This window comes from Perognathus longimembris, chromosome 3, assembly GCF_023159225.1.
Source record: "Perognathus longimembris pacificus isolate PPM17 chromosome 3, ASM2315922v1, whole genome shotgun sequence".
Taxonomy (NCBI): domain Eukaryota; kingdom Metazoa; phylum Chordata; class Mammalia; order Rodentia; family Heteromyidae; genus Perognathus; species Perognathus longimembris.
Genome location: NC_063163.1, coordinates 97939909 through 97967028, shown reverse-complemented (window position 1 = coordinate 97967028; position 27120 = coordinate 97939909). Strand labels below are relative to the sequence as shown.

The following is a 27120-nucleotide window of genomic DNA, read 5'->3' as shown; positions in this document are numbered from 1 at the left end:
ATTCATTTGCTTTCTTGTGGGAATTTCTAGCTCTAGAATTTTGTCTTTCTATGTATATCAACAGTTTCTGACAGTCTTCCATTGCACCACATCACAAGAAAACATTCTTAGTCATCCCAATAAGCAGTATACCATGGAAGACCTAATAACTGCAAATACTCTCACATCTCTAAGAGAGGAACAGCTGATTAGTGGGAGCACATCAAAATCAAAAGTTTACTTGGGAACAAGATGCGGCTTATCATTCCTGGTATGACAATGAAGAACATGGGCAGTAGCTTCAAGTACCCATACAGGAGGCAGCCACCTTTCATATGAGACATATTCTTCCCTGCCAATAATCGCTGGACAGAAACCTGTCAAGGAAACACAGGTAAGCAAACAAGTGATGGTCCCAACAGGATGTCTAAAGTCTGAACTGCCTCAATGCATGGACCAGAACAGTCATGGCCATCTGTAACAGTGAGATATGCTCCCTGTAAGCTTTTGCCAAGGATGCTCCATTCTCTTCCAGATACCTCTAGACAATCCAGGACTGGTGACACAAGTGTGATCATATAACACATTTTGTCTTAGTGTACAGCTGCCAGATGGGACTAGGAATTTGCATGTTGTGACCTCAGCCTCAATGATAGTACTTCACACTAGCCATGGGGGAGTTGCTGTCTCTTGGAAAGAACACATGTCCTTCCTGTGGACCACAGGTTTGATAGAATGAGGCTTTTGTGACATCAATCAAAGTGAAGTTGGGTCCCTGGCCACAGATGAAAAAGAGAGAGCGATGAACTTCATTCCTCAAAAGTGAAATTAATGACCATAGACATTTAATGGAGACCTTAAATTGTAGAGTCTTCCAGGCAATGCTTCCAGGCACATTTCACAGTTTTGGAAAAGCCTGCTTGCTCTAATGATGAATGGGATCCTCCAGCCAGCAAGTGGAGAATCATTTAGTAAAGAAATAAATGCATGGACCAGAGCATCAAAATAACTGATAGGCACAGGAAATGAGTGACTGCAAACATACACTGCAAGCTCATACCTAGAAAAGGTCCACAAGAATGAACCAACATGATGACAATGTAATCTAGGGGTGTGAGGATTAAGGATGAGAATTTTCTTTTTGTTTTTCCCTTCCAAAGTGTACTCATTTAATAATAGAGAAAGAACACCAAAAATGACCCTAGCTCCAATCAGCAGGTACGGATTCTTGGGAAGTGTAATCACCAGTGTACTGCCGGCCTGTACTATCAGCATAGTAATACATCATACTGATAATAGATTCTGTTTGAAATGACTAATCAATCCTTTCATGATGTTCTCAATAATTGTATAAGTAATCAAAGTTCAATGGAGGCGTTCCACTGATTTGTTGGCTTGTTCATCCTTGGCATCTTCTCTAGGCCTCTAAGGGAACTTTGAATACCACTTCCCTCACTTCTCACACTAGGCCCTTCATTTGATCTTCTCTTTCCTCTATCACTTCTCCAACTTCTTGTATAATTTATCCTATTATTATTATTGACTTATTTGCTTCAGGGTAACATCTTGAGTTGTTCCTAGATCCACGCTTTCTTGGCTATCGGCTCTTACATCATCCAAGTGGAGTGGTACTCACTTGTGTTTATTAGTGCTCTTTCATTGTTTATTTGATTCAACCTCATCCTCATGTTTTCATCAGGACCATCTTAATTTTGATTCCTGATTTTCTTTTTTCTTTGCTCTCACCATTCTCTTTCCAATTATCTCTTCTTCCTCTTCTCTTCTTTTTCTTCCTCCTCCTCCTCTAATTTGTGGCTTCTTGTTTCCTTGGTTGATGACACACTGAGGCTTGTTTGATTTCTTTGTTTTCAGTTTTCCTGCTTTTATAATTATGGGGAACTGAGCTCTGCCTCTACAGAAGCAGGCCCATTCAGAACATGGACAGGTGTTGGGGAGGTTTTTGGTCCAAGGGTTCTCTTTAGGTGGAGGCAACTGCAGTTTTTCTATGGGACAAGCTAATGCGGATGGCTTTCTGGGGTCCTAGGCTGCTGCTGCTAGCCAAAAGGACCCCTGGCCATACAGCTTGTGTGCCAGTTGTAGCACCAGCGACCTCATGTGCATGGCCACTTGGAGAAATCTATGTCTCAGGGCACAGGCATGGGCAATGACTCTAAGCGCTCCCACACTGGTGGCCACCCTCTCTTCCCTCATGGCCTCCTAGTCCTCTTGCTCCAAGGACGGCTCTACTGGCTGGCAGGCCAGCAGTGACACCCTCTGGACTACCACAGTAGGCAGTCCACCCAAGGGCTAGTGGAGGGCAATGTGGAGCAAGCTGACAAGGTCCCCTTGCCCCAGCCAGGGAATGTCCTGGACCAGGGATATGGCCACCTGTCTCCCCATGGGAGGCCAACTGCCTGGGTCTGGGAGCCAAACCCCAGAAGCCAGCTTGGGTGGTGCAGCTCAGGGCATGCTGCGCTCTCAACACTAACCTGAGGGCCTGGCAAGCCCTCTGCAACACAGCAAGGCAAGAGCTCACCAACAGGAGCCTGACTGCCCATATCCTTGAGTTTCCAGGCAGCCCAGACAGCAACAACAGTGCTGAGCTGGACCTAGAACACAGAAGCTCCTTTTAAGGATAATTTCTTGAAAAGTTATTTTGGCAATAAATAAAAATTGGAAGGGGAACAGATCATGGACGGCGATCAGGCCATAGGTGCCTGAGCATGCAGAGACATTGAGCAACAGTGGTCTTTAATTACCTGGTCAGCACACCCGTAGAACAGGGAGAGTGTAGAGGCACCAAGAATCAGTGCAGGCCAGGGGATGTCTCCAGAGATGGGGTCTCTGAAGATATGGAAAGCATCTGAGCGAGGAAGGTAGCATGCTGGCTTGGAAGTCCAGTTCCCTTCACTGATCACACTTGGAACAGCATGGAAGTACTTATCCACTAGCTCCTTATATCCTCCCACTTCACGAAAGGCTTTTAAAAACAAAAACATGCTTTTCAGTTCCTTGAAGAACAGAGTAACAAATAACTGAAGAACCAAGATTGCAGAGTGAAATGCAATGTGATCCATCATCTCTCATCTATGGATCACAATAGTGACACAAACTCAAGACCTCACATGGATAAGGAAAGACTAGCTTCTCCAAAGAAAAAGAAGAGGGAAATTGGAAGCTTCTTTCTGGGTCTGTTCAGAACATTTCTTTCCAAGGCTACTCTATCATGTGCTTATGTGAGCCTAGAACCCCTGTTCCAGTCTGGCTAACATTCCTCATCTAGTGATCCACTAATGAAGTGTGAGCAACAGACATGAAACACAAGCCAGCCTCTTCAGAATCTGCTTTGGGATTCATCTGCTGACAGAGCTTAAAATGTGATTGCTTCCATAGGGACTGAGGTTATATGCCTGCTTGAACCTCTTTTGTCTACATAGTTCATTCAGACACTTAGATCTAGCCATGCCTGAAGATAGCATACTCTGGGAAGTTTTAGTTGTAAAAAACAGTAACTTTAAAAAAATTTATTGTTGCTATTTAGTTTTGAAGAAAAATCCTTGTTATGTAGCCCAAGCTTGCCTTAAACTCACAAAAGCTAGTTTTGAACTAAAGTCCCACTATGCATATCTAAGGAAAATTGATCAAAATGTAGGTAAATATGCTTTTACCTTAAATGATGGGAAAATATTTAAGAAATTTCCCAGTAAAACTTTCTTCAGAATCGGGGCACTTTTCTTTTGCCATATTAAGTAACGTAAAATCTTAACAAATTACAAAAACACTATTTCAAATGTATTAAAATACCAACTTATCTGTTTTAATTTTTAAATATAAAACATGTTCCTTTTAATAGATTCAGTTTTTTTGTTTTCTTTTTAATTTTTATTGTCAAACTGATGTACAGAGAGGTTACAGTTTCATACATTAGGCACTGGATACATTTCTTTCTTTTTTTTTTTTTTTTTTTTGCCAGTCCTGGGGCTTGGACTCAGGGCCTGAGCACTGTCCCTGGCTTCTTTTTGCTCAAGGCTAGCATTCTGCCACTTGAGCCACAGCGCCACTTCTGGCTGTTTTCTGTATTTGTGGTGCTGGGGAATTGAACCCAGGGCCTCATGTATATGAGGCAAGCTCTCTTGCCACTAGGCCATATCCCCAGCCCCTGGATACATTTCTTGTACTGTTTATTACCTCCTCCCTCATTCCCCTCTCCTCCTTCCCCTAGACTCAGTTTTTGAAACAGGTTCAGAGTCATTTACAGCCAAGAATGGTGAATGAAATGATACTGAATGGCTATGAAATTAATTTAAAAAAGACTTCATGGCCTTCATAAAATAAATGTGAATTATTCATAAAAATAAATGTGAATAAAAGCAGTGAAACCAGCTGGTGTCTGTAATCCTAGCTTCTCAAGAGACTGAGAGCTAAGGCTCATAGTTCAAAGCCAGTCAAGACAGAGAAGCCCATGGAAATATTATCTTCAGTGAACTGATGTGCCAGTGAAAAGCATAGCTAAAAGATATTGGGACACAACAGAAGAATACCATGAGCTTTCCTTGGTAAGTACACTGTTAAAGTATAGAAAAAAAGAGAGAAAAAGTTGACAGTTAACCTCCAAAATTTAAATTTAAATGAAGGAAGGGGTGACATTGTCAATAAGCATTGTCCTTATAACCTGATGTATGGAATTGTAACCCCTTTATATAACCACTTAATAATAACAATAGAAAATTAAGTTTATATAACATCAATCATGTTAAAAATTTTTAACATTAAAAAAGAAGTTGTATCATGTGTAGAATACACCTATACATTAATGACCAAGGGAAGCTACTGTTAAGAAACATGGCAGAGTTGGGTGCTGGTGGCTCACATCTGTAATTCTATCTACTTAAGAGGCTAAAATCTGAGGATTCTATTTAGAAGCCAGCCAAAGAAGAAAAGTCCATGAGACTTTTATATCCAATTAACCAGCAAAAAGCCAGAAGTACAGTTATGACTAAAGTGATAGAGTGCCAGTTCTGAGTTTTTAAAAAAGTGATTGCCATCTCCGTTTTATTCCTAAACTCTTCTTTCTTCCCCAATGAATAGAAACCTAACATTTACTACCATGACTCTTGACAATGCTTCTGGGTACCAAGGGCTCCAGACTCACCTGTGAGCTGAAGGTACTCATGGCCTTGCATAGGTCTAGATCAAAGAGTCTACCCTGTTATCTAGTCTTTTTAACAGCAATACTTACTATAAATCGTTAACAATAATGATCCCAAAAGCATAATGCCAGCTTGGAAGGCCTCAGTATAAACTACAGCTGTCAAACCACCTGAAGAGGGAAAAGAAAGAGAAATGAAGGCCATGCCCGATGGTGCTGACAGATCTCCTCAATCATACTTTATTCCTTTGAATCATTGTGTTATTCAATTACTTGTGCTGAGGTTTGGGAATTCTGTTTTCTTCTTTTTATCATCATCCTTCATGATCTTTTATAAGATTCTTAATTACCCTTTTGTGTCCCAATTTCCCTTTACTTTTTTTTTAATGACAATCTGGTAGTTAGATTAAGCAAAAAATGTACAACTTTCATCAAAAGGCTTAGCTTGGATGTAACAGCAAAATTCCCACTAGACAGTACCTCTCTGTCCAATAAATGTCCAAGCATTACCAAATTTCTTCTGCGAAGCAAAAATCCAGTTTCCATTTCCAAGAACTGTGAATGATTGACTGAAAATATGCCACTCTCCACTCTGATTTTTTTTTCACTTGAACTATGGTGAATAAGAAGGGGTAAACACTAACATCCAAGATTTGTTTATTTGTTTTGTTTTGGTTGCCAGTTCTGGGACATAGACTCAGGGCCTGAGCACTGTCCCTGGCTTCTTTTTGCTCAAGGCTAGCACTCTACCACTTGAGCCACAGTGCCACTCCTGGCTTTTATCTGTATATGTGGTGCTGAGGAATCGAACTCAGAGCTTCATGTATATGAGGCTAGCACTCTACCACTAGGCTATATTACCAGCCCCACATCCAAGATTTGTACTGTACCTGGAAGAAAGCACATGGCAATCTAGTAGAGCCTTCCTTGGATAAAAATTCCTCTCTAAGGGCCTGGGCCAGGAAGCCTAAAGCCCATGCCTCACTTCCACCTTTTCTCTTTTTGTGCTTCCCTAGAAACTTGCAATACCAGGCTTCACTCAGATCCGCTCTCACATGACCCTACCAAGCCAATCATACTTTTAGATGGTAGGACACCACTTACATATCTCTCCCTCTGTTATTTTCTGTCTATGACTGACACTCAGGAAATCTAGGGAAAGTGCACTAAGTAGATAATGTTTGAATCAACATAAATTCCTGGATGGTTAGAGCAACCTCACCTGTTATGGTATAGATACCAGCGATGGTCAACAGCAGTAGGGCAGTCTGGTAAATATCTACGTCCCAAACCATTTTCAAAAACATGGCACCATAGCAGATCTCCAGCTGAAATATGTACAAGGTCAGCAAGCTGTACTTCATTTCCAACAAAATTAACAATAATCAGAGAAATGGGCCTCAAAAGCCATATTCAAGTGGTGATTACTGGTTAGCATCCCACAACCTGTAGAAGCTGGCTGGGTAAGGTCTACCCAAGGCTTGGGTTCAGCCAAGCTCAGTACTTTTAGGACTGGAGTTAACACAACTGAGCCTCTGTCACTCTCAAGCCTCTGCATGGGGAATGGGCTCGGTCAGTCGTTCTTGTAATTATGCCTCTAGGAAAAATCCATGAGGCAACTGCTTAGAGGTTTCTGAACAGAACCAGATGATAAATATTACTGACATTTCAAGTTACACATTGTCTCAGGTTAACACAACCTTTTAAAACTGTAAAAGTCATTTTTAGTTCAGTGATTGTACAAAGCAGATCACTAGCTAGACTGCCCTAAGGATCAGATTTTTTGACCCTGGATTAATTTATACTGAATTCAAAATATTTTCAGTCTTTAAAATATTTTCATTCTTCAAATATTTTCAACATCATTTATCTGGATAGCTTCTTGCTTACTGTGGCTCTCTAAGCAAGGGATACAACTGGTAGAACTTCATCTAAACATAATGTCACAAGATAGTCAGCAGGGTTCAGCAGGCCCTGATTTACCGAACTCAGTCACTATCTTGAAGGAATGACGAGGTGGCTACACAGATACTTTCCATGTAGTGTTATAAATGCTGCCCATTCAGTTATTTTTGAAACATATCTCAAGTGTCTTATGCACTAAACATACTCTCAGCAGGTGGGAGGAAGGGGGACAAAAATCCAGGCAAGACCCTTATCTCAGGAAACTTGCAATGAAGAAGCAAGCACACAAAAATTACTCTCATGCAGATAAGCATTCCAAAGAAAAGCAGATCAGTGGAGCAGAGATTAACTAGGCCCTTCCTCAGAAGGTCTTTCCAAGGAGGTGGCATTTTGCTTTCCATTAATGATGGAGCTAGCCACCTAGAACAACATTTCAGACTGTGGCACAAGTACAAATGGCCTGAAGAGAGACTGTGCTGGTTTAGGGGTTGGAGATGAATGAATCAGGCAATGTGATTACAGGGGAGTAAATTAAGAAATGTAATCCACAGAGGCAATCAGGGTCAGCCCTGTTGTCTTGCATAGAAATTTTCTTGCAAGGGGTGGAAACTCCTGGATGGTTTTGAACACATTTTCTAATTACATGAAGTGGATGAGCCCAAGGTTGTCTTGGAATAGAGAGGCAAGACCTGTAACCCATGCTGGGAGGTAAGATAGATATTCTTCTGCTCTTTTTCTTCAGCACGGTATTCTGAAGCTATTAACACTAAGGTTGAGTATGACTAAACTACTTCAACTCACAGAAGCAAATGAGTACAGAATAAGGAGCTAGAATAATCTAGCATAATCCTGTTAGTTTTGTTTCCATTTAAGAGTTTTCTCTATCTTGGGCTGACTCTGTCATAACTCACCGAAATCCTACTGAAGATATGGAGGATTAAATACAGAACAGAAAGTAACAGCTGGATTCGGATGCTACCAAATCTCTTCCTCAAATACTCTGGCAATGTCACCACCTGTGCAAGCAACAAGACAAATTTCTATGAAGATAATGAGGTTTGAGGGGGCAGCTCTGTGGGGATAAACCTTTCTTACAAAGTGCTGTTTGCACAGTCTCAGATGGTGAGCATGGCCCATAAGTATAATCACTGACTTTCTTTTCTTTTTTTTTTTTTTGCCAGTTCTGGGGCCTGAACTCAGCTTGGACTCAGGGCCTGAGCACTGCCCCTGGCTTCTTTTGCTCAAAGCTAGCACTCAACCATTTGAGCCACAGCACCACTTCTGGCTTTTTCTGTTTATGTGGTGCTGAGGAATTGAATGCAGGGCTCTGTGCATGCTAGGCAAGCACTCTACTACTAAGCCACATTCCCAGCTCCGAAATCACTGACTTTCATACCAATCAAGATGGGAAAAAATGAGGAAAGAGATGCAATTGATGATATGTCATGCTTACGAAATAATCAAGCAAAATCAAGTGCCTTAGTTCCTACTGCAAGCATAGCCAGGGATTCGAACCTGATTCCACTGCTCTCTGGCCTCTCTCTATGTCAACACTGTTCATCTAGGTGTTGGTCCTCCAAGGATTCTGCTGTTTCCCTAGCTCAGGTTGTATGTATCACAAATTACACAATTACGCTCTCTGTGTTCATGATTTCTCTGGAACCTAGTGAAGACCTAGCTCATAGTAGGGAATCAGTAATTAGTGAGTATTGTCCCACTTTCTACCCTGGATACACAAGTATGTACCTACTCATATATCTATCTCAAATTCTCCACCTGCTTGATGAATACTTGCCTGGGGACCTCACAAGAACCATACGCCCTTTAACAAGCATGTGTATCTGTCATTATTCTAATCAGTTTTAGGTTTAATCATATTGGGCCACTGGTGCTTCAATGAGGTTCTAGGCTTCCCAAACTGTTTCTATACTTACTGTCTGTATGAGTTTGCTATGGTTGCATAACAAAATAGGGCAGTTTGGGTGGCTTGAACGAATAATTCTTTCCTCATGATCCTGTAGGCAATAAGTTCAAGGTCTCAGGGTATGAATCCTTCTGAGTGCTATAAGGATGTTTTCTAGGTCTTGTTCTTCGGCTTATCAACACAATACTTCTGGGGCTGAAATAATCAGTTATTGCAATAGGAGAATATCAAAGTCATATCTTCTTTTTTTTTTTTTTTTTTTTTTTTTTGGCCAGTCCTGTGCCTTGGACTCAGGGCCTGAGCACTGTCCCTGGCTTCTTTTTGCTCAAGGCTAGCACTCTGCCACTTGAGCCACAGTGCCACTTCTGGCCGTTTTCTATATATGTGGTGATGGGGAATCAACCCTAGGGCTTCATGTATAGGAGGCAAGCACTTTTGCCACTAGGCCATATTCCCAGCCCCTCATATCTTCTTCTTACGCTTAGCTATTCCCATACGTTTGTAAATTGTGTGTGTGGTGGGGGGAGAGGGAGGAGAGAGAGAGAGAGATAGAGAGAGAGAGAGAGATACTGAGAGAGAGAGATACTGAGAGAGAATCTTCTGTCTCTGAAACCTGGGGAGAAAATAAGTTTATTTTTTTATTCTTTTTTTTTTTGTTAAATTTTTATTGTCAAACTGAGGTACAGAGAGGTTCCACTTTCATATGTTAGGCATTGGATACATTTCTTGTACTGTTTGTTACCTCCTCCCTCATACTCCCCTCCCCCTATTTATTCTTGAGTCTTTCCTATTTCTACTCTTTGGCCAACCCAATTGACTATATCTGACTCTAGACTTTATCTGTCTGTTTAGCTCTGTCTCTGTCTCTGCTTCTGTCTCAGTCTGTCTTTGTCTCTCTCTGTCTATCTCTGTCTCTGTCTCTCTCCCCAGTGGCATTTTCAGTATTTAATCAGAATCTCATGCTTGCTATGTACTCTGCATTTATGGAGTCATTCTTCTAGATGTTTTTTATGTGCCTGTATGGGAGTGTACTCAGGGTCTGGGCATTTTCCACTAGCTATTTTGCTTAAGGCTGATGCTCTACTACTTGAGCCCAGCTCTGCTTCTGGTGTTTTAGTAGTTATTCAGAGATAAAACATCTCATAGACTTTCCACTCTAGGCTGGCTTCACACCTGGGTCTTCTGGCCTCAGGGTCCTGAGTAAGTAGGATTACAAGTGTAAGTCACTGGCCTCCAGCCCCTTTTCCTCTGTTAACTTTTGAGATAGACTCTCACATTTTGCTCAGTGGAGCCTCAAACAGAATCTTTCTATTTTTCCCTGCTACAGCTAGAAACAAAGAAGTAGTTTACTGCTACAGGCATGTGCCATTGCATGTAGTTTTGTCTGTTGAGATAAAAATATCATGATTTTTTTTCCTAGACAAACTATGCAATATGCTGAGGAACTAAGATTCCAAGTATGGGCTACCACACCCAGTTCTGTATTGTAAATATCATCATCTTAATTTCCTATATGTCAGGAGGTTTATGTTATCTTTAAAAAATATATTCTGTCTGAAGAGAGATGTTTCTCAACTCTAGCCAGTTCTTAAATATAATAAAGGGCCTAGGCTGGAGTGTACTGTGGATATGCAGGTTAATCAATCAAGAGCTTGACCTCCTTTACCTGGCTAATGCATCTCTGGGGACATTATTCTGCCTCAATTATTCCAGTATCAGATGCTAAGTAACAAGGGATCATCTCTAGATTCAAAACCTTGCTAAAATCAAACTAGGCTGGTTGGGTGGAAAACATTCATTCTGCCTCTTCCACAGAAACCTCATTAATAGACATGTCCCACACCTTCCCTTCATTCCTTTCATCTGTCTCTTAACCATCCTGGTGTCTTTTTCATGTGTCAAATGTGTCTCTGGGATTTGGGGATGTAATGAATTTTATTTGTCCTGAGCTTCTGTTTCTATTCTTGTTGTCAAACCCAACTGCTCAGCTCATAAAACAAAATAAAAAGTTGTGTATACTGGGATTCTCCACTAAGCATTTACTGATGATTTTGTGTGCTTATTTGCCATTGGTATGTTTTTTTAGTGAAAAATACATTCAAATCTTCAATTTATTCAATCATTTCAAACCCTTGTATTAGAAAATTAGAAGTTAAGTTGTAAGCTTTACAATATTTTCTCCTGGTCTCCAGCTTGATATTTTGGTTTCTCATCATCTTTTAAAGAGTAAAACTTGAAATTTCAATGCAGTCCAATATATCAATTTCTTTCTTTGTGACTTGTGCTTTGTGTATCCTATCTAACAAATTATTACTACTTGATCACTTAATATGTAAGAGAATGTTTTACTTGGTCTAAGGTTCTTGGCTTTGAGCTTTATCTTTTTCTCATTTTTTTGCCAGGCCTGGGGCTTCAACTCAGGGTCTGAGCACTGTCCCTTGCTTCTTTTTGCTCAAGGCTAGTACTCTGCCACCTGAGCCACAGTGCCACTTCTGGCTTTTTTTTTTCTATATATGTGGTGCTGAGGAATTGAACCTAGGGCTTCATACATACAAGGCAAGCACTCTACCACTAGGCCATATTCCCAGCCCCTCTCATTGTTCTAAATATGTTATTACAACATTTTTGGCCAAGTTTCTAGTGGGAAGTTAACTGCTGCTATGTGATTCTTTCCTGGTATATAATGTGTTCTTTTTCTCTAACCAATTTCCAGATTTTTCTATTCATTTTTGCTGTCTGCATCTCATCAGTTTCCAACATATCTAGTAAGTGCTTATGTCTTGTAGGACAAGTCTGTCCTCTTTTTTCTTGGTAGCAATATCCTTGCTACGTGTGTGTGGTGTGTGTGTGTGTGTGTGTGTGTGTGTGTGTGTGTGTGTGTGTGTGTGTGTGTGTGTGTATTCTTGCCCTGGGACTTGAACTCAGGTCCCGGTGCTGATCCTAAGCTGTTTTGCTCAAGACTAGTGCTCTACTACTTGAGCCACAATCTCCTCTGCTGGCTTTTTCAGTGCTTAATTGGAGATAAGAGGCTCAGGTTCATTCCTGCTGGGGCTGGCTTTAAATGGTAATTCTCACAACTCAGTCTCTTGTAGGATTCCAGGGATGAGCCACTGGCACAGGCTTACTCATGCTACTTTTATAGGTTTGTTCTTCTATGGATATGTCAGAACCAGATTCTCAAGTTCCTTGAAATCCTGATTGGATTTTGTGTGGAATTATATTCCATGAACTGGCAACTTAACAGTTTCAGAACACTGAGTCTTCCAATCATTCACTATTTGTTTCTTCATTTACTTAGTTCTTATTTCTAAACATTTAAAAGGGTTCCTATAAAATCCATAAAAGACAAACTGTTGAGTAGGCAGGCCCTTTTGGGGGCCTTTACTCAAGGCACAGTGATATATTTTAGGCATCTCAGGATTGAGAGAAGTCAGTAGGAAAAGAATGAGAAATTTAATTGTCCTTCAGATTGTTACTAATACATAATTCAACATTTTCTAGAAAATATATTATACAGAATTGAATAATGGATAATGGACACTTACCTCAGCCTTGATGTAAATAGGAATAAATATCCAACCAAGAACAAAGAGCATTAAGATAGTCTGAAATGAAGAAGAAGAAAAATCAGGCCCATCTAGGTCAAACCATTAAGTGAAATGGTTTTGATCTGTTTTAGGCATCATTACCAGGTACTAACAAGTGAATGCTCCAGAACAAAGAACTTAGCTTTCAAGCTTATGATAGTTTTCTATAAAAGATTACTAACTTTAAATTCACATATAATTGACATGAAAAATTTTACTTCTGATCATTGTTTGATGCTGCCCTGGCAGGAAAATCCTTGAATGTCTTACCTCCAATTAACCAGCAAAAATCTGGGACTGTGGCATGGCTCAAGTGGTAGAGCACTGGCAGAGTGAAAAAGTGAAATACTAGCAGAGAGAGAGAGAGAAAGACAGAGAGAGAGAGAAATAAAAGCAGGAGGGAACAATGAAGGAATGAGTCAGACAATGGAGGTAATAAGGATGAATATAGTCAAAATACATAGTATAAGAATATGCAAATGTTATAATGGAATCCATTATTTGGCATGAGTAAGACCAGAAGGCTTTAATAGTTATTCAAGTTTGAAAGAAAGTTTCTGGGCTTGTAAGTTTTATTTAATCAGTGATGAAAGTGGAGGTTAGTAGCAGTGGAAGATATGACTTACATTCCATTCTAAGGCCCCAACAGCGATCCCTGAAGAAGCTCCTAGTCCAGCCAGGCCCATAAAGAGGCCACTGCCAGTGTTTGCAGCAAAAAGAGAAGTGCCTATCTGAGAGTCACAAGATAATTATGTATCAGAACACTAAGTAATATGTCAAGAATTAATTCTCACAAAGGTTAACTTGCACTGAATTTCACATTATCTTCAAAGGCAGAATTTTTTTCTTTTTTAAATTTCCATTCATGTTTCTTTTGCAGCTTCTATCACAAATTAGAAGAGGGCGATGAAAACTATGCAACCACCGTCCTCACACACCACTACTATAATCTTAATTCCCTAAGACAGAAACATTAGCAGGAGTAGGGTGTCTCTGAAATAATTTAAAACCATGGAAACTGGTTATGTATAGGATGGTTAATTAAGATTAATTAAGGACAATGTAGCATACAGAAGGAACAGGTAGTTCTGTAAGTGATAAGCAATCTATAGTTGACCTAATCCTTAAAAATTGATGTGTGTATTTTATAATTGTGTACATAAATATATATGCATGAGGGAGGATATATATATGTGTGTGTATCTATACACACATATATACATACACACACATACAAACTCACATATATATATGAATAAGACATTTGTTCACATCACAATTCAAATCTGTTACTTTCAAAACAAAAGTCCTCCAAGCATATAAAAGAAACAAAATAGTATAAACGCAATAGTAATTTTTTTTCCATTTTGGATTAGCAGAAGTTTTTCCAAGGGGTTTTCTTTTGATATGTCCACATATTCAAACAACATATCTTTATCATCTATCTCCATCAGTCTCCTTCATCCACACTCCATTCTCATATCAATCTCAACATATTTCATGGTTCCAATTTCACACATTTTGAACATATTCTCCCTCCTTTATGCTCTCTGTTTGTTCTTCTACCTTCCATTAATACTCACACCTATGATGGGACATGTTTTACATTTCTGTCACTCATTTTACTAAATTGCATGATAATAGTTAAGGGATGTCATCAGGATATTTTACACATGCATATTGAGAACTTTAATGAGATTGATGGTCTCACTCTCTCTCCCCCCATCTCTCCTACTCCCTATCATTCAGCCACTTTCAGTGAGTTTCTTTTGCCACCATCCCAATTCATAGATGCCATATAACATTCTCTTATGCTGCCCCCAAACCACTGACCCTCACAAAGAATCCCACAATTACAGATATATTCTATAAATATATGTATATGTGATCCTATATGTGTTTACACATGTTAATCTTTTAGGGGACAGAAAACATGCGATCTTCATCCTTTTGAACCGAGACTACTTCACTCAGGATGATAAGCTCCATTTCTATCCATTTCCCTGCAAATGAAAACATTTCACTCATCTTCATGCATGGTGTTGAGTGAAAGGGAAAGGCCTGGCTAGGGATACACAATGTGGATCTGCTAGGATGCAGCTAACATTTAATACCAGGAGACCAGAAAGACTGCCTGGTAAGGAGTGCAGTTGGAGGTAGGTGAGAAACCAAGGAGCCTCCAGCAGGTCCAAATAGTGCCTGAGGACCTCTTCATCAGAACCAAGCAGATGGGACAATAGGGTAAAAATAGCCAGGGAAAGTGAGCAGAAAAAGAAAAAGGGATAATTGTGAACCAGATACCACAGCAAACCCAGCCATCATGAAGACAGAGCTGACACCAGATAGGCAAGATGGAGGTCACCAGTGAGTCTGATAAAGCCATTGAAGGCCATTGGATACTTGTTGATTGGACACAAAATATTAAACACAAATGTAAAAGTGAAAAGAGTAGTAAGTTGCTATTGCATTCCAGTTTTCTTTAGTAATACTATTATGTATTTTGTTTATAAGCAATTACCTTAATAATGAGGAAAAAAGTCACAGAAAGAAACTGGTAAATCAATTAGCTGCACAGATCAGGATTTCAAGCATATTAGTGTCTTCTAAAAACCCTTCCAAAAAAAAAGAAAGAAAAATCCTCCCAAGTGTACAGTCTTACAAAGTAACATGACAGTAGATTCTGCTTTTTTAAGTACAAAATGCACCTCTTTAAGGCCACAAAGCAACTTAGCCTAAATACTGCAGGCCTCATGGCACAAGAGGAGATTGTGTTACCAGAATCTTCTATGTAGGAGGCTGAATGGGAATAGTTCATTGCTCCACTGATTTATTCCTAATTGAGCTTACAAAAAAAGAAAATTAAAGACTAGTTCAGTTAAGAAGAGGGATCCTCCAGGTCTCCCAGCTAAGGAAAGTAAGGCTCTTCTTGTAGGCTACCTGGTTATCACTTAATGGCTGTGCCTTTCTCTCCCTACAAATAATGGCATAAAACTGACCTAAAACTTCTATGAAGTGCTTCCCTGATGCAAGAAGTCACATCCTTGCTAGAGGACTGGTTAACATTTGAGGACAGAATCAATGGGTAAACTATTCTTTAAAGGTATTTTAAAGACAGATGGCAAGAGTATCATTGTTAGAGACCAGCCAGGCCAAAAAAAAAAAAAAAAAAAAAAAGATCAAGAACCTTATCTCAACCAACAGATGGTGTTGCACACCTGTCATCTCAGCTTATATGGAAGGCATAAACAGCAGGATTACAGCTAACAGTCCAGGTAGAAAACAGTGTATCTACAACAACAACAACAACAAAATAACAACTAAAGCAAAAAGGGCTACAAGTTTAGTGCTTACCTAACAAGTGCAATTTACTATGTGGGAAATGCATGCACACTGCTATGTGGTGAATTTATGGAGTGACCCTGGCTCAAGCATAGCTGTCTCACCTGGGTAGTCTCTTGCACTCCAGCACATACGTCTGCTGCTGGTGGCCCTTTACTCACTCCTCTTAGATAGTTGGTGCAAGCAATAAATTAGCTCATGTACAAACAACAAAAGATTTTGTCATACTCTCTGCCTCCCTCCAACCAGCACCTCTAAGTTTTAGAATCTGCTCTTCTCTCTGCCCAGAAGTACACTTAATTCACTTGGAAAACACCTACTCTACCTACAAATCCCTCACTCTACCTCTATCAGTCTTTCTCTGTATAATTGTACCAAAGGCACAAGTTATTCTCTCACCCCTATTCTTTACCTGTGTACTTCGTAACAGTCTTCTTGTCCTGCCCTGTAATGTTCTGTAATTAGTTTACTATGCAGTCTGCTGTAGTTCTAGATTCTTCACTTACACAGAGTAGGATGTGCTTTCTACAAATATACTCCAACTTAGAACAATGCTTTGTATACACTGGGTACTTAATAAATGGAACCAAACTAAAGTGAGTTGAGAAGAAACAAATAAGAAAAAAAACCTAAGTTAAACAAACTACTAATTACATGGCATCCTTGCTGCGGAATGTTATACATTTGTAATACCACCATTTAAGAATCTGAGCAGGAGGATTATGGGTTCAAGATGAGCGAGGCTACACTATGTCTCCAAAATAAAAAGACATCCCTACTTTAGTAACTTGGAATTATTTGGGGGAATAATACATCTAAATAAAACACTAAAGTACTAAGCAAGGTAAATACATACAATCCTCTCAACCTGTTACTGCTTACTCACCAACCACCACGTTAGATTTCCACCAGCCAGGAAGAAGTCTTTTACTGTAGCACGGTTGTGTGACAATACAGCCTAAAATAGAAATAAAACACCCCAGTGGAATACCAGAAACCTGCCTCAAAAATACAGTTCTTACACTCTTCATATCTATGCCATCACTTATATATTCTGCCTGCCCTACTTGTAAGTTCTGCATCTTCAGATTCAACCAAAAAAAATTTTTTTAAATCAGAAACAGCTGGGAATATGGCCTAGTGGTAGAGTGCTTGCCTAGCATGCATGAAGCCCTGGGTTCGATTCCTCAGCACCATTTATACAGAAAAAAACAGAAGTGGCACTGTGGCTCAAGTGGTAGAGTGCTAGTTTTGAAAAAAAGAAGCCAGGAACAGCACTCAGGCCCTGAGTTCAAGCCCCATGGCTGGCAAAAAAAAAAAAAAAAATCAGAAACATTCTACCTATGCTGGGTGAATATCTTGTGTTTCCTGCCATTGTTCTTTAACACAGTTTGTAAGTATTATTTACACTTCAGATATTATTAAGCCATAGTCTAGAGGTGATTTAAAGTACACAGAGATAATTGGGTCACTAGTGTCTGTGCCAGTAATTCTAGCTTTGCGTATATGTGTCTGGTACTGGGGCTTGAACTCAAGGCCTCATACCCTTGCTTAGCTTTTTTCCTGAAGATGCAGAACTCCCGAGTAAGGCAGGCAGAATATGTAAGTGACAGCATAGATGTGAAGATAACGGTCATCATCACCATTACCCCGTCAAGGATTCATTATGAATGCTGCTCAGGGCTTCGGTTCCAGGCAGCAGGTGCTGGGATATTTGACCTGGCTGATTCATTGGAGGAAGACAGTATGAAGCATGCGAAGGGGTGGTAGTCTGGTATGTCTTGGGTGATGAAGATATGTACTTCCTCTGGTGGGAAAGGCAAAGGGAGGGCAGAAAGGTGTCCTCTGAGGGCTCTGCTTAGACAAGGAATGCTAAGTGAGACCTCAGCCATGTAATGGGAGAGAGGTCAAAACCCAGTCTGGTGGAAGGTCCTGCCCTCCCCATAGGCCCCACCTTACCCATAAACCTATGCTCAGGACCAACAGGAGGTAAAAAACCGTCACCATCGTGTCCAAGGAGCTGTGGCTGTGGAAGCCCACAGTGGACCAGTTCCAGGTGACAGAATAGTAGTTCCCCAAGCCGTCCATTGCGAAGGCCCTGGGCCAGATCAGCTATGCTTGCTGAGAGGCGATAGCAACGTTCCCACCCCCACTTCCTGTCTGGGGTTGCAGGGCATGCCGGGAAGTGCAGCGCCTGCTTCTCTTGATCTGGGTCTGATTGCTCTGGAAACAGAAGGCCGTCAAAGAGGCACATAGTGATCTTGGGGCAGAGGTAGAAATCTGTCTTTATATAAGGTTGGTATATTGTCCCTGATGGGCCTGTTACACTCACTGTGATCAATTTAAATACTGAAAATAAAGCATGGTCCATTTCAGTGACTAAAGTTTATTCTTCTTTTTCTCTCCATCCACCTTCTTGCCATTTGCTTACGTTTGTGCTCAGGTAACGAAGAAGGTTCTCAGGATGTTTTGCAGTTTGCCCTTTCATTGGCGATGAATGGATTTATAATCCAGGTCAAACATTGTTTTTCTGGATGCTTTTCAAAATGAATAGTATTTTAAGAAAAAAAATATATATATATATCTTAGTGGATATCAGATATCTTACACATTTTGTATGTTACCGGGTTAATTCTCACAGTAATATTGAGTCTTTGACTTCAGTCCTGCCCAATAGAAATAATGTGAAACACAGATACAATTAGAAGTGTTCTAGAAGCCATGTTTTAAAAAGTAAACAATTGGAAGTAATCTATTGAACCTAATATGCCCTAAATATGCAGTATAAAAATGTAGAAATAAATAAGTAACTTACATGCTTCTTTTCTACATTAAATCTATCCAGTGTATACTTTATACTCGTAGTATATTCTTGTAGTAATTATCTTAGATCACAATTGCTTAAATTTTATAAAAATCAGATATAAAACCAGGTCACATGTGCAGTTGTTTTAAACCTATTTAGACTTTATTTTCCTTTTAGACTTTATTTCCTTTTTGACTTTATTTTCCTTTAAATCTATGACAAAACTAATTAATCTATTTAGAATTTATCTGCTTAGAATGCATTTGTTTAGAATTTATTTGTTTTCAATTCTATGTCTGTCCAAGTCAAGAAAACTCACTGACATTTGTTCCCGACTCAATATATCAATATCAGATTCAAAGAAGAAATATATAATTTGAAAAACATTTTTAAATTCATCAATATGTCATTGTGCACTGCAAGATATTCCTGTAAGGGGCTGGGAATATGGCCTAGTGGCAAGAGTGCTTACGTACTATACATGAAGCCCTGGGTTCGATTCCCCAGCACCACATATAAAGAAAACGGCCAGAAGTGGCGCTGTGGCTCAAGTGGCAGAGTGCTAGCCTTGAGCAAGAAGAAGCCAGGGACAGTACTCAGGCCCTGAGTCCAAGGCCCAGGACTGGCAAAAAAAATAAAATAAAAATATTCCTGTAGGGCTGGGAATGTGGCCTAGTGGCAAGAGTGCTTGCCTCGTATACATGAAGCCCTGGGTTCGATTCCTCAGCACCACATATATAGAAAATGGCCAGAAGTGGTGCTGTGGCTCAAGTGGCAGAGTGTTAGCCTTGAGCAAAAAAAGAAGCCAGGGACAGTGCTCAAGCCCCTGGGCTCAAAGCCCAGGACTGGCAAAAAAAAAAAAAAAAACTAAAAAAAAGATATTCCTGTAGATTTTACTCAGTACATTTAGATAAGGTAGTCAGATACGATTGTATTTTCTAGCACAGAGACAAGTTGGAGAAATATGTAAAATTATGTATTTATTTGTGTTATGAACAAGTCTTTATATTCATTCATGCAGATATCATTTCTGAAAGTTTTCATTATCACTTTGTGCTCATCCAACTTCTAAATGTTTTAATGACTAGTTTAACCTTTCTTGTAAGGAAAGTCTAGTGATATATTCTTTTAGCTTGTATATATCTGAAAATTCTTTACTTTGCCCTTTTATTTGAAAGATGTTTTGCTAGGTAAAAATTCTGTATAAATTTTATTTAATTCTATAATTTAAAGATGTAGCTCTTCTGTCTACCTTACATTGTCCCCATAAGAAGTCTTAAGCCATCCTTATCTTTCTTCCTTTGTATATAATGTCATGGTTTTTTTCTTTAGGCTATTTTAAATTTTTTATCTTAAATGAATTGGTTTAGGAAATTTATTATAATCTGGGTTGATTTTTTTTAAATGTTTTGGTGACTATGGTTTCTTGAATTTCTGGATCTGTGGAATAGTCTCCAAAAAACTAATAAACTGTTTCTAGTATTTCTTTTAATTCTTCTTACCCTTCTCCCACAGATCCCAGCTGCTTTGGCATTTGATCATATAGGAATGGGGAACTGTTTTTCTTCCAAAGGTCATTTAGATATGATAACATTATTGGTAGGCCATTCAAAATGATCAACACAAGCTGACAGGACACGGGAAGTTGGTGAGAAACATATATATCTGTCTTGTCAAGTATTTAATGATTTCATAAGATCCTTTATGGCTCATGGGTCTGATGTTCCCCACCCTTGAGTCTTAAAGGTATCCCATAGGTGGCCTCAATACTCTGGTAATGTTCTTTCAGTTATTTAAATCTGCTTTCATGTTGTAGTTCCCACTGCTATGTATGCAAGTTCACTAACATTTTCTAGTCTGAAACCATATTTTTATTCTTCATAACATTCATTGTGTTTTCAACTTGAATATTTTTTAAACTTTACATGAATTTACCACACTTGTTTGATCTTTCCTCTAGCTTCTTATATATACAGTATGGCATTATAGTAACTGTTGCAATGTCCCTTATTATCTATATTGATCTGGATATGCTCAGGGTTCATACTATTTTTTCCTGGGCATTTTTTTTTCAAATTTTTATTATCAAACTAATGTACAGAGAGGTTACAGTTTCATACATTAGGCATTGGATACATTTCTTGTACTGCTTGTTACCTTGTCCCTCATACCCCCCTCTCTCCTCCCCCTTTCTCTTTCCCCCCATGAGGTGTTCAGTTCACTTACACCAAACAGTTTTGCAAGTATTGCTTTTGTAGTTGTTTGTCTTTTTTTACCCTGTGTCTCTCAATTTTGGTATTCCCTTTCAATTTCCTAGTTCTAATACCAGTATACACGGTTTCCAATATACTCAGGTAAGATTACAGAGATAGTGTAGGTACAACCACAGGAAGGTGATATAAGAACATCATCAATAATAGAAGCTACAGATACACATGGGATGTTGAAAGTAGTTACAACTGTGATATAACAATCGTTTCCATAACATGGAGTTTATTTCACTTAGCATCATCTTATGTGTTCATAAGGGTATAGCTATTGGGCTCTTGTGAGCCTCTGCTGTGACTTGCCTAAACCTGTACTAATTATTCTCAATAAGGGAGACTATAGCATCCATGTTTCTTTGGTTCTGGCTCACTTTGGGCATTTCTTTTTTGAGTCAAGGTATTGGTATGCAGCTTAGGTCCCCCAAACTCATGATCCTTCTTTCTCAACTTCCTGAGTGCTGAAATTACAAACATGTATCCCTTTCCCAGTTACAAATCACTTTTGATTGGTTGACATTCTCCACATTATGAATCATATTTTCCTAGTTCTTTAAAGACCTAATGATTTGTGACTGTATCCTAGACATTGTGAAATTGATCAGAGGTTGTTAATTATGAGCCACTTGCAGTTAACTGCTTCAAATATTATTTTCTGCATAATGAAACTCTCTATAGGAAAATAGAGATGCAATCTAATGGACTATAAAACTGACGATAGTGACTGTCCCCACCTTAATGCCTTTCCTACTTTCATCATTTAATCTGAAATGAATTCAGTATCTACAAAGTTAGCATTTACAATCTGGCTCTTTGTCAATGTTCCCCAAGGGATTTGGTTGATTGAATTCTCTTTGTTCTCCAGGAAGTGACCAGGGGAGCAGTATTACTTAAAGTCTTCCAGAACAACTTGGACGTGAGGGCCTTTATAAATGACAGCAAATTTAGCTAGTGTCATATGCATGGTTTCCCATCCCTTTCCTTGTGGATCTTCAAAGTGTTGTTCTATTTGCCTCAGACACAGATTACTTTCCTTTAAAGTGTTGTGGAGTTTCTGGTTTTGTGGATATACAAATGATTTCTCTGTTTTTTTTCAAAGTCAAGATTTGTCTTCATTATTTGCTAATCATCATTTGAGTCATATCTCTCTCCTCTCTCTTTTCTCTCTCCTCTCTCTCTCTCTCTCTCTCTCTCTCTCTCTCTCTCTCTCTCTCTCTCTCTCTCTGTACATTTTTGCCATTATAGTAGAAAACAGTTATGAACAACAACCAGCAGAATGGGCATACTATGTTTCAAAACTTTATTTATAAACACTGAAATTTGAATTTCATGTAATTTTCCCATATCATAAAATGATAGTCTCTTTGTTTTGTTTTAGTGCCTACCCTGGGCTTAAGTTCAAGGCCTGGGCTTGTTCCTATGCTTTTTCACTAAAGCTAATATTCTACCTACTGAACTATACCTCCACTTCTGGCTTTTTGGTAGATAATTGGAGAGATAAAAGCCTCACAGTGTTTCCTGAAGTGGCTGGCATTGAACTGTGATCCTTAGGCACCAGCCTCCTAAGGAGCTAGGATTAGAGGCTGGGCCCAGCATGACAGTTTTTTTTATTTTGTTTTGATTTGAAACACTGTAAATATGCTTTTATGTTTACTGCAAGTCCTATAAAACTAGATGGACGTTGGACTGGATGGATCTCAAATACAACTTCAAGTAGATGGGCTCAGTTGCTGGGTCCAGTTCCTTAAGAGCATGGAAGAGCCTGCTAATGCTTTCAGGGAAGGGACCCACCCACAAGAGTTATGACAATCAGATTCCTAGTGCTCAAGGTATCTCGTAGGGACTGCATCTTGAATCCTATCCTGGCGCTGAACCCTGGCTCACTCATTCTCTTATTTTATTCATATAAGGACAGGTTCTTGCTATGTATCCCAGACTAGTGTAGAACTCGGGATCATCATGGCAGCTGTGCACTACCATGTCCTACCTCAGCTTTAAATCTTGAATGCCTAAGAATTCTTTGAGAGCTTACCACCTCCTCTTTCCTACAATTCAACTTCAACCCAGATTCCAGCAGACCGCATCAATGGGCAAGAGTGGCCATTGTATACTTCATCATCGCTGGGAGTCCTGCCCATTGATATGGTGTCTGTGCCTGATGGCCAGCCACAGGTTGGCATGGGCATAGATGCGGGTGTTGTGTACTTTGGCTCATCAGGTCCTGGGCTTGGAGCCTCAGCCATACTGTGTTGGGAGGCTTGTGCAATAGCCCTGCGAGTCCACTGACCAGCAGGTAAGGATGGCAGCATGGTGAGGCTTAGTAAGGAGAGATTCAGAGTATTCCAAGGCCCTTGCCCAGTGGGCTCTGCCCAATGAGTAAGCCCTCCTGAAAATGGCATCAGGGTTGCCGCCCTTGCAAGTCCCATGCCTGCTCACATCTCCTTTTCTTGAATTAATAGTGACAATTCCAATAGTTCTCTCCCCAGTTCCTCTTCTTACCTAAAGCCTCCTTCTCTCCTTCACTTCTCCCTGCCCCTGTCCCTCCCCTCCCTTTTTACTCTTCCCCTCTTACCCCCTCCTGATAAACCTACCTGCTGGATGAACTGGAGCTTAACTTCTGGTGTTCTGGCTCAGCCCTGTCTTCACTCCCCACTTCATATCATCATCCCACCCCTTTTGTCTCAACCTAGCCTCTCAATTTTCACCCTGCCCTCTCATCTCCATCATACTTCTCCTGTCTTACCCTGTACCCTCTTGTCGTCAAGTTGCCTCTCAGTCTTTGCTATGCCCGCTTCCCTCTCCCATTTTCACTGCACATTCCAGCAATTTGTCTCATCCTTCCTCCCTTCACCTGGTCATCTTGTCTTCACCACCTTTTCCTATCTTCATCCTCCCTCTTCTTCTGTCTTCCTCTGGCCCACTCACATCTTCATCTTGCTTCTCCTGGCTTAGCTACACCTCCTCGACCCTCTTCTCTCAACACTCCCCTTCTTCACTTTGCTCCCTACCATCTTAATCCCAGCCCCTCCCTCCTTTGCCCCACATCTCTAGTTCCTGCCTTGCCTGCTGTATGGTCAAAATCATCCTCCAGGAGCCTGGGTGTCTCATTCATGTAAATCCCAACTCTATGGGGAGACTAAAACAGGAAGACCAGGAATTTGAGGCCAGCCTTTGCTACAAAGTATGAACTTTCTAAAAATAAAATATAAAGAATATTTAAAGCTAGTTTTTTTTGTTGTTGTTGTTTTGTTTTTGTTTTTGACCAGTCCTGGGCCGTCAACTCAGGGCCTGAGCACTGTCCCTGGCTTTTTTTTTTTGCTCAAGGCTAGCACTCTGCCACTTGAGCCACAGCACCACTTCTGGCCATTTTCTGTATATGTGGTGCTGAGGAATTGAACCCAGGGCCTCATGTATACAAGGCAAGCGCTCTTGCCACTAGGCCATATTCCCAGCCCCTTAAAGCTAGTTTTGTAACACCAGTCTTTGTCCACCGCATTGTGGAGAAATGCAAGCCCTCAATTTTAAAGCTGCCAACACATTCACTTAGCCTCTACTCCACATGGAAATGCCTGGTTTTCTTATTATGTGCTTTCCAGGACACCGAAACAGCCACTATCCCCTAATGAAGCACTCCAGAAAAGCTTCTTTGAGTTCTCACTTGAGGTGCTTTCTACAAAGGTAAGGTAAATTGGTGAGACAACTGTGGAGGTGAAAAGATTCAGTTCCCTTTTCTGTTTAAGTTTAAGATAACTATAATAAGTATCTTGACAGAGTGTTAGACAGTGGTATATAAAATCTTCTTCTAATGTGTAAGTAACCCCAGTCCATATCTGGTTATGATTTAGGTTCTGACCTTTGCCTACCTCACGTTCTCTTTCTTCCTTGCCTGCTTGCTTTTCTTTCTTTCTTCTTTTTATTTCTTTTTTTTTAATACTGGTCCTGGTGCTTGAACCCAAGGCCAAGTTCTGTAACTGAGGTTGCTACAGAAATGTTATTTGTTTATTCATTTTACTGCATTTAACCAAGGTTCTTACCTTCTGCTTCATACAGCACAGTTTATTCATTTATGCAGGTTACTGTAGTTTATAACTCTCTGGATCACATCAGGATTCTTAGGTCCAGTCATAGGCCATAAACATGATAATTCATTGAGAAATTGTTGGTATATTTAGCAACTTTTTAAAGATTCACTACCACTTGAGCCATAGTCCAACTTCCAGCCTTTTCTGAGTAGTTTATTGGAGATAAGGATCTCACAGCCTTTCTTGACAGAGCTGGCTTTAAACCATGATCCTCAGATCTCAGCCTCTGGAGTACCTAGGATTAAAGGCATGAATCACTGGCACCCAGCTAGAATCTACTTTTCATCTAGACATACCACTCTTTGGCATCTGTCCAGACCATTACAAATCAGGATATGGGAAAGACACTTGCACATTCATGTTCACTGCTACACCATTCACAATAACCAAGTTATGAAAATAGCCCAGATGTGCTCAAATAGAAGAATGGATCAAGAAAATATGATTATCATGCAGAATGGAAATTTACTAGAACATAGTAACATGTCATTTGGAGGAAAATGGTTGGACTTAGAAGAAATCATGTTAAGTAAGCCAAGATCAGACAGAAAAATTGCACTTTTTTTCTCATATATGGAAGCTGACCTAAAATACAATTAGGCATGGTAACATACACAGAGTTCAAGGCATTTACCCACAAACAAACTTAGTAAAAGGGAATATAGTTAAGGGAGAAAGCCGAAGGCATAATCCTTAAACAAGTAAGGTCGTATTTATCAAAATGAATACTTGTCCCAAGAGGAAGAACAAAGAGTGGAGGTAAGAGGCCGGAGTAAGGGCAATGTACACTACATAAAAGTAAACTGTGAAAGCGGTGGATAGGAATGGGGAGGGATAACATGGGGGTAAGAGGGGCAACAATGTCAAGAAGCATTGTTCTTATAATCTGACTTATGGAATTGTAACCCCTTTGGACAATTACTTACCAACAAAACAAACTTGTACTGAATAATTAGATAATACCATTTAAAATAAAACTTTGAGTAACTACCTTTTTTAAAGAAACTCTAAGCCATTGAAAGGAAGAATCCATATTTGTACCTATGTAACTTGAAAGCCAAGAGAATAATTTTTTGCATCTGTTTTCCCCTACTGATTTCTACTACAGTCCTACATTTATCTACTTGTCTCTATCATCTTTTGAATTTCTCTAAGCATCTCCACTTCTTGTTCCTCCTCTTTTTCCATATTTTTAATTTTATATAGCTGCCAGAATTCATTTTAACAAAATCATTTCTTAGTTGTGTTTTGGAACAATTATCTACAGGGAGCTAGACAAAGGGAGAGTACTGGTGATAGAGAGATAGTCATCTTCCTGAGACTGTCACTTGGGCCACCAGAACAGGGAGAAAAACACATGCTTTCCACATCATTTACAGTGGTGTTTTATTATAATTGACTCAGCAGAATGGGATAAGAGTGAATCAGTCACAATTCATCACGTCATTAAATAAAAATTTTAAGCTCAATCACATTCACTTAAAACAATCTAGAAAAATTCCTGACAGCATGTTATATTCATAAAATGGTCTCTGTAAATGAGGAGTCAGTTTCTGATGCATATTGAGGTTTCACTTCTGGTAGGAAGATTTTCCACATCTGTTACATTCATAACACTAAGTTTTGTCTACTGAGTGAACGATTTCCACATTTTTTTGTTTGCTGTTGTTTTGCCAGTCCTGAGGATTGAACTCAGGGACTGAACACTGTCCCCCACCTCTTTTTGCTCAAGGCTATCACTCTACCACTCAAGCCACAGCACCATTTCTGACTTTTCTTTTCCTTTCTTCCAATTCTAGGGCTTGAACTCAGGGCCTGAGCACTGTCCCTGGCTTCCTTTTTGCTCAAGGCTAGCCTTCTACCACTTGAATCACAGATCCACTTCCAGCCCTTTCTGTTTTTGTGGTGCTGAGTAATTGAACCCAGGGCTTCATGCATGCAAGATGAGCACTCTACTGCTAAGCCATATTCCCAGCCCTATTTCTGACTTTTGCTATATATGTGGTGCTGAGTAATTGAACCCAGGGCTTCATTATGGGAGGCAGCACTCTTCCACTAGGCCTTATTCCCAACCCCTTCCCACAT

General features: G+C 39.8%; 1 protein-coding gene across 1 annotated transcript in view; it reads right to left on the bottom strand.

The window, feature by feature from the left end:
- LOC125347768 (sodium/glucose cotransporter 1-like) overlaps positions 1-17971 on the bottom strand; it is a 34922-nt gene extending 16951 nt beyond the window's left edge. Inside the window, exons 1-9 of the mRNA XM_048340730.1 lie at positions 17843-17971; positions 16770-16841; positions 13171-13275; positions 12503-12562; positions 7945-8049; positions 6351-6456; positions 5219-5299; positions 2739-2959; positions 221-356 (exon numbers count right to left, since the gene is read on the bottom strand). Of these exons, the coding sequence (XP_048196687.1) occupies positions 221-356; positions 2739-2959; positions 5219-5299; positions 6351-6456; positions 7945-8049; positions 12503-12562; positions 13171-13275; positions 16770-16841; positions 17843-17971 (1015 nt within the window). The remainder of the gene's footprint in view (positions 1-220; positions 357-2738; positions 2960-5218; positions 5300-6350; positions 6457-7944; positions 8050-12502; positions 12563-13170; positions 13276-16769; positions 16842-17842) is intronic.
- Positions 17972-27120: the final 9149 nt, after the last annotated feature.